This window comes from Equus przewalskii, chromosome 32 (genome assembly GCF_037783145.1).
Source record: "Equus przewalskii isolate Varuska chromosome 32, EquPr2, whole genome shotgun sequence".
In the NCBI taxonomy this organism is placed as follows: Eukaryota; Metazoa; Chordata; class Mammalia; order Perissodactyla; family Equidae; genus Equus; species Equus przewalskii.
The window spans coordinates 17,070,727-17,085,330 of NC_091862.1; the positions used below are offsets into that span (position 1 = coordinate 17,070,727).

General features: G+C 38.1%; 1 protein-coding gene across 8 annotated transcripts in view; it reads right to left on the bottom strand.

Moving 5' to 3' along the window:
• The window catches only part of PCMT1 (protein-L-isoaspartate (D-aspartate) O-methyltransferase), a 53,129-nt gene that overhangs the window by 37,476 nt on the left and 1,049 nt on the right, over positions 1-14,604 (bottom strand). For all 8 annotated transcript variants that reach the window (XR_011535508.1, XR_011535507.1, XR_011535509.1 and 5 more), the window contains exons 2-3: positions 2,481-2,585; positions 959-990 (exon numbers count right to left, since the gene is read on the bottom strand). Coding sequence is in view for 4 of the 8 variants with exons in the window: in XM_070602943.1 (XP_070459044.1) it covers positions 959-990; positions 2,481-2,585 (137 nt within the window). In the remaining 4 variants the exon portion in view is untranslated. The remainder of the gene's footprint in view (positions 1-958; positions 991-2,480; positions 2,586-14,604) is intronic.

The following is a 14,604-nucleotide window of genomic DNA, read 5'->3' on the forward strand; positions in this document are numbered from 1 at the left end:
TCTATGAACTATCATCCTTGTACTTTACCCATTTTCTTTTGGGCTTACTAGTCTTTTACTTGCTAATTTACGGGATACACAGGCTTACGTATGTGTGTGTGTGTATATTTATATGGAAATTTGCCCTATGCTGTCATATGTATTACATATATTTCTTCAGCTTTTCTTCTTTTAATTTTGCTTGCAACATTTTGTCTCTGCAAAAATACCAAATTTTTATGTTGCAAAATACATTAGGTTTTTTAATGGCTTGTATGTCTTTTTTCATGTTTAAACAGTTGTTTCTATTTAGTGCTTATAAATAATTTTCCTATATTTTTCTTCTGGTATAATTATCAGTTCACTATATGTGTAGAATTTATTTTAGTATACAGAAGGCTTTAAGTTTAAATAAGAGCTTCTCCAACCCCAAACACTTGCAGAGAATCAGAAAAGCTATTGTTCTTGTCACAAAAAACCAACAGAGTACTCATTCAAATAACTGACATTTAAAACTGAAGAAAATTCCCAACAGATTAAAAGTGCCAGATAACTTGAAATAGGTCCTTCCCAAAGTTCTACTGCTTCCTAGCTGCTATACTTGACCAGTTCCTAGCGAATTTTCCAAATAAAATATGAAATAATATTCAACTTGAGATTTCTATATGCCTGTTATATTATTTAAAATATTTTCTCCCTTAATTAACTCATTACTAAATAATCTTTCATATCCAATTTTTTTACATTAGATACTAACGACAACCTGCAAAAACTTAAGTGACAGTTTCTACCATGAAGAGTTCCTTGTATATACCATGCATTAAGAATATGATGCTCATTATCAATTTACACAATTCACAGATGATAAAATTGATATACTTAAAAGTTTAAAACTTTATTTAAACCTTTTTTATTGAAGAAAGTGATCATACAGGAAAAACGTGATCCACTTGTACCCGAATGACCAAAGTTAACTTACCATGTGTGGAGCACTGATTGTGGCCTGGAAACCTGCAAAAGAAGATGAGAACTACTGATACACGCAGCTGCAAAAACCCACCGAATACTCCACGTCCTTCTTTTCCTAACATCCATAATTTATTTTCCATAATAACTGTTTTCATTTTTATGATCTCAAAAAAATAAAACTTTATTTGGTACTTTAGGGTACTGTCATGCAGCAGTTAGAATCAGAAAACACAATCACACCAAAGGCTAAGGTGCTCGTCTGGTGCAGCAGTCCCACTGCTCCTGAAAATCCCTTCTCTCATGGAGTTAGCTAAGAAAGGAAGAATTTCAATTAAGTTGAGTTGACAAATTTATGACTTGTTTTCTCTTCAGATTTACAAAAAGAAAATAAGTTTCCACATATAATAGGTAAGCAAAATGCCTGCAAAATTAAATTGCTTCGTTATTTCTCACAACTTAAAAAAAGGAGCAGCTGGCATCACAGTAGCTTAAGGCACTAAGAAACCACTGCAATTTACTCTTCTCGCTGCCACCTGACGGTAATCCACATAACCTTTGCCTAGTTTTTAGCTTTTAGTTGTTTTTCTTCCAGTGTTGCTTTCTCAAAGTCCTTTACCTGCGTCTGCGTCTGAACAATCTTCACTGAGCGGTGGTAGCAGGTGCCTTCGGGGTTCAGAAGCTCCCCAGGATCTCCTCTGCCGACTGTGTAAAGCGCTCCAACAGAAGACGGCAGGCAGCTGGCCGACAGAATCCCGAGGTGCTTCTAAGCCTCAAAGGCACCCACTGCCAAGGCTCAGCAGCTCAGCAAAACCTGCTTCAGGAGAAGGAGTTAAATACGGAACTTTCTGAAAACAAGCAAAAGCCAAAAAGTCAGGGCAAGTGAAGCAGAGAAGTCAATAAAAACTGACACTGATTTCCTTTAGTACTGACTTTAAAAACTGATGCTAATACAAAACAACCACCTTAGTCAATATTAAGGCCCCTAAAGAAAACTCGGCACTCAGCTTAAACTGTAAGTTTTCATTAAAAGTATATTTTAAGGGGCCAGCTCCATGGCATAGTGGTTAAGTTTGACGCCCTCCACTTTAGCAGCCCAGGTTTCCAGGTTCAGATCACAGGAGCAGACCTACAACACTCGTCAGCCATGCCATGGCAGCAACCCAAGTATAAAGTAGAGGAAAACTGGCCCAGATGTTAGCTGGGGCAAATCTTCCTCAAGCAAAAAGAGGAAGACTGGCCCAGATGTTAGCTCAGGGAAAATCTTCCTCAGCAAAAAAAAAAAAAGTATATTTTAAGAAAAACTGCTTTAAAAAAATCTACATGTTATATATTGTTTGAGAAAATAGAAAAGATACTCCATATACAATATCATTTTATCAAAATGGATATGTTTGGTATTATGAAACTTACTAAGGCATAAAATTCAAACTTGTAAGGTAAAAATAAATATCTGTGTTCCAGCCTATTTCTATCTAGAAAAATTAAAGAGTAAAGGAGTAAAAATGTGACATTTTCAGAAATCCAAAGCTTACCTATTGATTGTGGAGAATCCATATAAGGGTTACATTTTGCATAGTGGGAGCGGTCTGTGGCCAGCATGACTTCAAAGACTTTATCTGTCTTGATGATTCCATTTTCTGAAATGAATGAGACAAATATTTTAGGCTGATAGTGAGATGATCAGAGGTATTTCAGAATAATCACTCTGGCTGCTTGTAGATCGGAGTGGAAGAGAGCAAAACTGGAAGTTGTTGCAAGGGCCCAGGTAATCACAACCTGGTCTGCAATGATGACAGTAAGGATGAAGAAAAGTAGAAGGATGTGAGTTATATTTAGTAGGTAACACACACCTGACTGACTAGATTTAGAGGAGGGAGGGGGGTAACGGTTGAGATGCTCATGTCATAGACTGATTGCAGAAATCCTGGAGAAGTAGCAGAGTTAAGGAGGAAAAGGACAACTTATTTATTCGGTTAGCGTTATGGACCATACAAATAGAGATATTCAGCAGTCAGCTGAACACATGGACCTGGGGCTCAGAAAAGAGACCTAGGAAAGAGATCTAGATTTCGAGTTATATAGATAGCAACTGAAGCAAGAGAAGTGAACTAAAGTGGCCAGGGAAGAACACACAGAGAAGAGAGACAAAAGCAAACGTTTAAGAGATACGCAAAGGAAGTGGAGCCCTCAAAGATTGTGACAAGGAGCAGCCACAGAAGTGGATGAAAATCAACCAGATAAACTGTTACAGAGCCCAAAAGGAACCAATTTTTCAAGAACGAAAGCAAGATCAATAATATATATATTTGGCTCCCCCAACTGTCAACTCTTTGAGGTTAAATATAAGATGTTAAACTCCAATAACTCTCATGGTCTCATGTGTACACTTACTATTCAATAAAGCCCTTATTAACTCCCTCAATACGTTTATTGACTATCTATACATACCAGACAGAGTGCTACATGCTTAGGATTATAAGAATAAACAAGATAGCGTCGTTCCTGTCCTCACAGATCTAAGATCTGTAAGATTAAATGTATGAACTTGACTTTATTCAGAAATAAAATATTTTAGCCAAAACATCCTTTGCTTGATTTGGCTACATTATGAAGGACTATTTTAAAATGAGATTCAATAAAAGCATCACATGAAGTTTAAAATATTTATGCAAACTAATTTAATTTACTCATCAACTGTGTAGCTTCCAGGTTCTAGAGGGAAATGATAGCCACCAGAATCTGAATTTCTCCAAACAGCTGCTCAAAAAGCCTAAAGCTAAAATCAAGAAGGGCAAATACAAAACCACACACGACCCACGCTTTCACATTACTAGGAGGCAGAGAATATCTAGACTTCAAATTACCTGTAAGTAGAAAATTAAATAACAAATCCACTAAAGCTCCTACTATCGCTGCAAGTCTGTGAGTACAGAAAGCAAGGGTAGTGGGTGAGGTTTAAGAGACTCCAAGAGGGGCCGGCCTGGTGGCACAGTGGTTAAATTCATGTGCTCTGTTTCACTGATTTAGGGTTCGTGGCTTCGGATCCCAGTGGCGGACCTACACACAGCTCATCAAGCCATGCTATGGAAACGTCCCACACACAAAATAGAGGAAGACTGGTGCAGATGTTAGCTCAGAGCCAATCTTCCTCACCAAAAAAAAAAAAAGAGAGATACTCCAAGGGAAAAAAGCAGAAGGCAGCAGGGGACACAGAGGAAGTACATACAAAATCATTCCCAAAAAGAGGAAGTACCACACTACGTAGCAAAATACTGAACACAGGTCTAGCACTTGGAGGTTCACAGCACTGGCCACAAAGAAGGAACTTAAAATTCTAATCCTGTGTGTACAACCAAGAGAAACAAAACTGTATGTCCACACAAAAACTTGTACACAAACGTTCATAGTAGCATTATTCATAAGAGCCAAAAAGTGGAAACCCAAATGTCCCTCCAGTGATGAATGGATAAACAAAATGTGGTATAACCATACAATGGAATATTAAGTCATAAAAAAGAATGAACACTGATTCGTGCTACCACATGAATGAACCTTGAAAACGTTATGCTAAGTGAAAGAAGCCAGTCACAAAAGACCACATATTGTATGGTTCTATTTAATGAAATGTCCAGAATAGGCCAATTTGTAGAGACAGAAAGTAGATTAGCAGTTGCTTATGGTCAGGGGTTAAGGGAACAGAAGGTGAAACAGGGTATTTTTCTGAGCTAATGAAAATGTTGACTTAACCATAGTAATGGCTGCACATATCTGTGAATATTTTTTTAAAAACCACTAAACTTTACAATTTAAATAGGTGAATTATATGGTAGGAATTACACTTTAGCAAAACTGTTTAAAAAAAAATTGAGTGGAACTGGAGGTGGCAAGCACAAGAAGCACTGCTTCCGAGGGGGAATCAGATAAACAGGGAAAGGATGGTGCCTCTTGATGTGGCAACGAAATGAAAGGAGGAAGAAAACTAAGGAACCTGCAGAAACAAAACAGCAACAAGATACGTCGACTCCTCCCCTTCTCCCGCCACTACTACCATCATTACCATCACGCATTAAAGAAACTGCAAGTCACTATGCTGACAAAAAGGGCTCTTGAGCTGCGTCCACAAAATACCTAAAAATAGGAAAAAAATGAAAACATAAACCAACTCCAAAGTTACTGTAAAAAGAAAACAAAATGCAAATCAAAACATTTCAGCTGATTAGACAGAACCAATATTTAAAACTATGTTCTGAGAAAACTTAGAAGTAAAAGTATTACCAGACACAATTAACTTCAAGAGATACACTAATAAAACTATCAGATTTTAAAGGCCAGGAAAAAAATCCTCGGAAACTCAAGGCCAAAAGATCAAATTATCTAATAAGAGTAAAAAAAAAAAAAAAAAAAATTAGGCAACCATCAGGCTTCTTAAAGGCAACGTTCAAAGCAAAGCAAGAATGAAGCAGTATTTTCAATAAATTCAAAGAAAGAAAGTACAAGTCAACAATAAAAAGGAGCAATCCACTGATGCACCCAACAAAATGGATGAATCTCAAGACCACTAATCTCAGTGAAAGAAGCCAGACAAGGCAACTATACACTATAAGATTCCATTTATAACAAACTCTGGCCAATCTGTGGTTGTCAAGGGTTGGGGGCAAAAGGAGGAGATTAATTGCAAAGGGGCACGAGGGAACTTTTTGAGTAAAAGAAACATTCTGTATCAGAAATCAGCAAACTTCTGTAAAGGTCCACGTAGTAAATATGTTATGCTTTGTAGGCTACACAGTCTCACTGCAAGTACTCAGCTCTGCTGATGGAGTGCAAGACCACCACAGACAGCACTAACAAAGCGGCGTGGCTGCACTAAAAGAAGCCTCTACTAGAAATAGGCGGCACGCCAGATGCGGCTTGTGGGCTATAGTTTGTTGATCCCTGTTCTATATCATTAGGGTCATGGTTACAGAACTATATTTGCCAAATTTTTCAAATTATAATCTTAAAATTGGTGAATTTTTAGGTAAATTATACCTCAATAAAGCTGATTTTTTTAAAGTGTAAGCCAAAGATTTTATACCCAGTCAAGCTGTCCTTCAAATACCAAGGTTACAGAAAAAACATTTTGAATGTGCAATAACTCCAGGAATGTTGTACACAAGCCCTTCCTGAGGAACCTTCCAGAGGATGTGCTTCATCTAAACAAGGGACAAGCAGGGATCCACCAGCAAAGGACACAGACCCTACTGTAGCGCAAAGACTAAAATACAGAGTAGAGCCTTGGGTGGAATACTACTACTTAATGTTATATACATTCTGACAAAGTAGCAAGAATGCAACTAAAAACAACAGGAAGAGAAAAAAGGGAAACGCAGAATTAGACCATTGTCACACAGGCCATAAGAGGAATCAAAGGTTACCATTGAATACTGACTGACCAGATAGGAAATAGTTAAGAAAAAGATGGTTTAAGGACACTATAAAAGGTACAAATACAAATCCTCCAAATAACAAAAGAATATTTTTAAAACTTAGCAAACAAGGTACACCAAGAGAAACACTATAAATAGTCATAGACCAGAAAAGACAAACATATCATCTTTCCTCTTTAAAATATTATAAATTTTCATGCTGGCCTAGTGGCACAGCGGTTAAGTGCACATGTTCCGCTTCAGCAGCCCAGGGTTCGCCAGTTTGGATCCCGGGTGGGGACATGGCACAGCTTGGTAAGCCATGCTGTGGTAGGTGTCCCACATATAAAGTAGAGGAAGATGGGCATGGATGTTAGCTCAGGGCCAGTCTTCCTCAGCAAAAAGAGGATTGGCAGCAGTTAGCTCAGGGCTAACTTCAGTACTTCCTCAAAAGAAAAAAAGAAAAAAATATTATAAATTTTGGATAAATTAACCCAAATAGAAAATATTACTTCTACACAAACAAGCTTAGGCAAGCTACCCAAAAAGGTTATTAAAACAAAACAACGAAATAAATAAAACAGTGGAAGCATTTTTTAAAAGGTTTTAAAATCAGAGTAATCATAGAGATATCATTTACTGAACATTTACCATGTGCTACACAAAATCCTAAGCACACTATACACACTGTCTCTTTTAAGATAAAAACCTTAAAAATGTGAAACAACCTTATGTTGGCTCTCACAATCCTGTAATGTAAGCACTATTATTACTCCATTTTACAGATGATGAAATTGAGTTTACAGGACTGTTATTCAAGATCACAGAGCAAATAAGGGGTAGGGCCAGTCAGCGCGATGTTATATTCCTGTTGCCCACTTCACTGTACTGCTACTAACATATTCAAATAGCTTAGTGACTTCTATTAATTCACTTCCCAAAATAATTCTTGAGTGGTTCATTTGTCCTGAACTCAAGTCAAATTCCAGAGAGGTGATTCACAGACTCTCAAGGTCACAAGAGGCCTTAGAAGCCATCAAGCCTAACTCCTTAATAAATTGGTACCATGGTCTGTACTTGAAGAGGTCCACTGATGTGGAACACCCCTTTCCACATTCAGATGACTCGAATATCAGAACACTTCCACAGTCATCGTAGACTAATAAAGTGCAGGGCATTTATTTACTCCTCAGACAAAACGCAATGTTATCAACTTTGACAACGTAAAAGAGTCGCCAATAAGACGAAAAATGAGAGGGAGATCTCCCTAGTATCTTTTCTTACAAAGTGGAAGGGTTAAGAAGTACTGTCAGTCTATAAATTACGGAACAAGAAATTGCGGCTAAAGTATATGACTCAAAGGTGCAAAGGTAACCACAAAAGAGGAAGCAAAAATTATGACACAACTTTATGGAGGCGCAGGGATAGGTTTGTAATCCATCTTGGCAGGAAGTCAGTAGATGATGTCAAAAGTTGATAAAACAAGAAATAGCAGTTTAAGCATTTGATTTAGAGACATGAAGATAATCACAAGAATCAAAAACAGCTAAAAGTGGTTCACTCTATGTAATGAGTCTGGCAGTGAGAAGGAACGGGGGCAATTGTTACTTTTCATTATAAGCCCTTCTATACTATTTTATTTTTTAACCACGTACATGTATTATTTGATCAAAAATCTTGACTCTCCTAACCTCATTACCATAGATAGCATGTATTTACACAGATATATACAATATGTGCGTGTGTGAATGCGCATACACACACACTCCTCCAATGAGCAAGATGTAAAAGGTGGCAGGAATGCCTCTTCTTTCACAGTGGTAGAATTTTAATTGGGTGCATTATCTAGCTCTCTGTAGTTATGTGTAGCTTTATAAAGAAATTCTTGTCAATGGAACATATGCAGAAATTATGTATGCTACTCCCAGGTCATACCCTTAAAATGAATGGGGTTTTTCTTTCCCTAGGTTTCTCCCCACCAGCTGGAATATGGAAATGATGGAGGTAAACTACCCTCGACCTTGCAGATGAGGGAAAGACTTTGGGGAGCACAACAACAGAGGAGCAGTCAAGGTCCACAGCACAGGGAACTGTCATATTAGCCCTGAACTGCTTAGACTTGATTGTTACAGGAGATGGAAACTTTAATTTTGTTTAAGCCATTGCTATTTTGGTCTTTGTTACAGCAGCCAAACAGGTACCTAACGCACAGGTCTACGAGGAGGAAAATGAGAGGACTCTGAAGAACAGAACCGGGGTGGGAGCAAGGTAACAGGTTGGAAAAGACCCTAAAGAGGCCTGAAAGCTAAGAAAGAAATGTTGACACTTGATACAGTAAGCAATCGGAAGCCTGGGCAGAAAAGTGACATAGAAAGCAGCACTCTAGGAAGATGAGGATAATGTGTAGAATGGATCTGAGGGCAGGGAAACCGAACGTGTGCCAACCAGTCAGCCACTTTGAGGTATGTTGCTCCAAGTGTGAACTAAGAACCAAGACTAGCACAGTATCAATGAAAATACTGTGAAAGGGATGACTATGAAAGGCATTTAAGAACTACTGAGTTAATTTGGTGACAGTCTGAAAGAACCAACGACTACGCCAAGATTTTTGACCCGGGCGAACAGAAGAATGGAAGCAACCCTGGCAGGAACGAAGAAGAGAGGGCGTGTGCTGGTGTGAAGTACTGCAAACGCAGGTAAGAAAATAAGCTGCAGGTGGATTTCAAGCCATATAGAAACTTTCTCTAAACTTGTTATAAAACTACAGCTCAATAAAAGAAACATTACTTTATGATACCAGTTTATACAACTTGAACGGTTGTTAATCATCTACTATATTTCTTCTCAACTATCAAAATGCCAGGGAAAACAATAAGAAATGAACAAACTGGTCACCTCTCACTTCCCACCTAGAACAATGAGGCACGATAAGCGGCAAGCAGAGCTTGAGACACTCTCAGTACAGAAAGTCTGAAAGGGATTAGTTTTAAATTCACACTATAATCAAAGAAGAATTTTACCTGCTGGAAAGTTATGATAAAGCATATCATGCAAGCAGCGCAGATTATTTAAAAACACACGTTTCTCTAGACCAGGATCACTCTTAATAGATACTTACAGTTAACTACTTGTTTTGACACTATTTCTCAAAGGAGGATGCTCCTCGGACTCCTCACATCTCTGATAAACTAAAATGTTATGCAAAACTCTAAAATATAGGCAACCAACTGTTAACTTCTGTGACTCTCTCCTAAAACATACACACCACCCCCCACAGGTGATTTCATGTGACCCATGATGCGATTAAAGTGACAGAATCTTGGATTTAAAAGGGTCCTTAGAGATCTAGTGTATATTCAAAGCTGACAACAAATCTCTTCCACAATATCCCTTACAGTGAAATGGTCAACCATTCTTTGCTTCAACATATCCAGTGACAGAAAACACTATTTTTCAAAGCCAACTCTTTGATTGTTAGGATTGCTTTGTGAATACTTCCTTATAATGAGCCAAAATCTGCCTCCTATTTGTCCTGGTTTGACCCTCTACTACATGACATTTCTTCAACTATTTAAACACCATTGCTCTCTCAAGCTTTCTCATTGCTAAACCAAACAACCACAATCCCATCAAATCGTCATATAAAGTGATGACTCTCTTGTCATCCAGATCACCCTTGTCTGATAATCCTTGTTTTTTCACTGCTACACGTTGGCCAGAGCTAAATGTAATACTAATAAAAATACGTGCAACAGCACAGTGGAGCTAAGATCACATTAAACAGGATGTAATACATCCCAGCATCCAGATCTACTACTGTCCCACAGAACTTCCTACAACCATGGAAACGTTCTATGCCTGTACTGTCCAACAGGCTGGCCACTAGCCTCATACTGAGCTCCTGAAATGTGGTTAGAGCGCCTGAGGAACAGAATTTTTAATTTTATTTAATTTTAATTAAAGTAGACACACTGATATTAAAATTCCTCCCCAAAATCATATAAATTAAATCATATTCAATGCACTGTAAGTTTACTTACTAATATGTACCCATAAGATGGACTAGAAATAAGTTAAAATGAGGAGACATTTTCTAAATTCTAAATGAAGCCCCAGTTTCTGAAAACAGCCCCTTAGTTTTTTTTTTTTTAAAGATTGGCACCTGGGCTAACAACTGTTGCCAATTTCTTTTTTTCTTTTTCTGCTTTATCTCCCCAAACCACCCCTGTACACAGCTATATATCTTAGTTGCAGGTCCTTCTAGTTGTGGGATGTGGGACACCGCTTCAACGTGGCCTGACAAGCAGTGCCATGTCCGCGCCCAGGATCCGAACCCTGGGCCACGGCAGCAGAGTGCGCAAACTTAACCACTCAGCCACGGGGCAGGCCCAGCCCTTAGTATTTTATTAGCTGGTTATACTTGGCCCATGAATGCACATGATAAAACTAATGGGAATATTCTCTTTTCCACTAGTTATGCTAATAGTGGCTAAGAACTGACACTCTGAACAGAATAGAAAAAAATTTCAATTTATTTGTGGAACTAAATAAGGCTACAAAACTACAAATTATCATAATTCTTACATATTCAAATGCCTACTAAAGGTTTCCACTTAAACGTTCTGTAAGCATCTCAAACCCAACATTCCTCAAAATAAACTGCTCTCCCACACCTCCTCGCATCCCTCCCCCAAAAATCCCTGCTGCTCGCTCACTTATTATTTCCAACTCAGAAAATGGCAAGTCATTCCAGTCGCCCAGGCCTAAAAGCTTGGTGTCATATCCTTGACTCCAGTCTTTCTCCCATACCCCAAATCCAAATCTAGCAGCTGCTATTCTCTCTGCCTGGAATGCCTGTCCCCCAGCTCCATCTGCATGGCTTGAATTTCTTCCCCTCCACCAAATCTCTGCTCGAATGACACCTCAGTGAGGCCTTCTCCCCTAAAACTGCAAACCTACTACCCCACACTCCCTATCCTCCTTCCCTCCCACATCACTTATCACGTGACAGACAATGTATTTTATCTGTCTGCTCCCATTAGAAGTGAGCTCCAGACAGAATGGATGTTTGCTTTGTTCACTGCTGTATCCCCAGTGTCTGGCTTTTAGAAGATAGTCAAATATCAGCTGACTGAATGACAAATCCTATAAATCCATTATATATGCAAAATGACACAATCAAGGATGCAAAGGAAACATAAGTAGAAATAATGACGCATTAGGGTAGTGGATTAAATTGTTTTACAAATAAAAATAGGTAAAAGAACAATTGTTAGCATTGTTTTAAGTGGCCAGTACAGCATTTGAAGTCTATTAGCTAAGAGTTCACCTTCCACAGGCGTTTAGACACCCCTGCTCTAGGAAAGTACCTCTCTCAACCTCATCTTCTCCTGCCCCCCGCTGTTCCTAACTTTTGCCATGGCTTGAAATTATCCCAAGAAAAGCAGAAAATAAACTTTAATATAAACATTATGTAAATTGTCACATTCCCTAGATTAAGTAGGCTCACACTTGTTTTAGCACATTATCAGCCTACAATTATAATATATTTTTCATTTCTATAGATCTGCACTGTCCAATATGGTAACCACTAGTCACATGTGGCTATTTAACTAATTTAAATAACATAAACATCCAGTTCCTCAGTTGTATTAACCACATTTCAAGTGCTCAATGCCACATGTAGCTAGCAGCTACCACACTGAACAGCACAGATGTAGACATTAGAGAGAGTTCTATTGGGCAGGACTACCATCGACTTCTTTGCTAAACCTTTATTTTACAGCATAAAGTGATTCAGCTGAAACAGGGGCAGAGCTCAACCTTGTAATTTTCAATTCTCTACGTCAGTGATTCTCAAAGTGTGGTCCCGGGACCAGCAGCAGCAGCACTACTTAGGAACTTGTTAGAAATACAAATTCTTGAGCCCCAGCACCCGTGTTTTAACAAGCTCTCCAGGTGATGCAGGAGATTCTGAAGCATGCTCAAGTTTTAGGTCACTGTTCTAAGTTATTTAAGAGCACCTGTCATCATAACATAAGTTATGAGATTTACAAGATGTACCATTAGACTCTAAAATACCCTATAAATGATATATCAACTATGAAATCATACACAATCATATTTTTACTATGATGTTTTATAAAAGAAAAACTCAGTAGAAACTTTCCATAAAATGATTATAAGATTAAAACTAAACCAATCCTGAACTTCATTTATTTTAAAAAAAACAAAACATTAAAACTGCAATTTGCTTCCTCTTCCAGTTTGCAGATCCCTTTTCACTTCAACATCAACATATCTCTTTTTAATTTTTCCCTAAAGATTCAATTAGAAGCCTTTACGTTAGGAAGAATACAGAATAGTGGAATAATTAGAGGGAGAAATTTTCAAATTTTATGCCAATTGAAATTTCACATGAGCAAATATTACTTTTATAATAAACTAATAAATGGAAATAAAATCTATTAGCTAGAATTAATTCAGCAAGAAGGTGAAATTAAAGTCACACAAGTGTTACAAAAAAGGCTATACAATTTGAGCATTCTAATTTCCTCTTACCAGTCATAGATAAAACTAAATATTTGCAATATCAATGTGTATTAAATATTTATTAAATTTTCTGATAGAAAAAAATATCCTGAGAAATTTCAGCTAAGAATGATAATCCAATACATTACAAGGATAATAAGGGGCTGGCCCAGTGGTGCAGCGGTTAAGCTCGCAAGTTCCACTTCTCGGCGGCCCGGGGTTCACCAGTTTGGATCCCGGGTGCGGACATGGCATCGCTTGGCAAGCCATGCTGTGGTAAGCGTCCCCATATAAAAAAGTAGAGGAAGAGGGGCTGGCCCCGTGGCCGAGTGGTTAAGTTCGCGCGCTCCGCAGCAGGCGGCCCAGTGTTTCGTGGGTTCGAATCCTGGGTGCGGATATGGCACTGCTCATCAGACCACGCTGAGGCAGGTCCCACATACCACAACTAGAAGAACCCACAACGAAGAATATACAACTATGTACCAGGGGGCTTTGGGGAGAAAAAGGAAATAATAAAATCTTTAAAAAAAAAAAAAAAAAGGAGAGGAAGATGGGCACGGATGTTAGCTCAGGGCCAGGCTTCCTCAGCAAAAAAGAGGAGGCCTGGCAGTAGTTAGCTCAGGGCTAATCTTCTTCAAAAAACAAAGCTTAAGGAAAAAAAAAAGTGATTTAAAGATAATAAAACCACTGGGAAAAGATATAGTCTTGGCTTACTACAAATTTGGTCCAAAAAAGAGACTAAGAGCCTGACTGATTACAGATTTCTGCCACAGCCAAGTGGCTACTGCCATAACCTACTGGTGGAAAATTACTTAATCACAATTCGTGTATAGAATGTTTCAGGTATGTACACTGCAATAAACGGCATTAAATTAAGAAATTTTGTTAAAATATTTACAACATATTGAGCTTACATGCAATCCATGGGAAACTAAATCACATTTCATAATACTGCCTCAGTATATAAACGTCCACTTCCAATCAAATATCCTTCCATAAAGTGGCAATGCTCGACAGAATTCTGAAATCTAAATATTCTTCATTACTAAACAGTAAGGACACAATTTCCAAATTTTAAATATTGTAAAGGAAAAAAAGTCAAATGACTAATATTACGTATTAACCATGTGCCAGACAGTGCTATTGATTTCTCTCACTCATCTTGGTATTCCTAGCACATTCAAGCATATAATGCACATTTAATTGGCATTAAAGAAAAACGAAAGGAGTATTAGGTTCTTTGACAGGATTCAAAGACATTTAAAAAAAAAAAGTCCCAGCCCCCGAGGAGGTTACAAATCTATTTAGGAAACATAACAAACACATGAAAAGCTAAACAACATATGACAATTAAAAATACCACGTGGTAGGATATGATTAATTCGCAAGCTGGTGGCAAAGAGAGTGCTATCAATTCTGAGCAGAGTGAGAGTACTGTGGACTGCGGTTCTTCTGGTCTCCTGACCAGTCGGCGACACTATATTTCAATTTAAAAAAAGAAAGTGACACAGCATTCATCCCATCCTAAAATTATCATCAGAGGAAGGAAAACAATAACTAAAGAGAATGGTATAAAGAAACTTCCATTCAAGGCTTTTAAAGCACATAGTAGCCCCGAAAAAAGTTAGAACATTCCATACACACAATCGTTTACTGGATCCCGGGAGCTCTAATGGCTCCTCAAAGACAAGTCTCTCAGGAATAGCATCTCCTGATTATT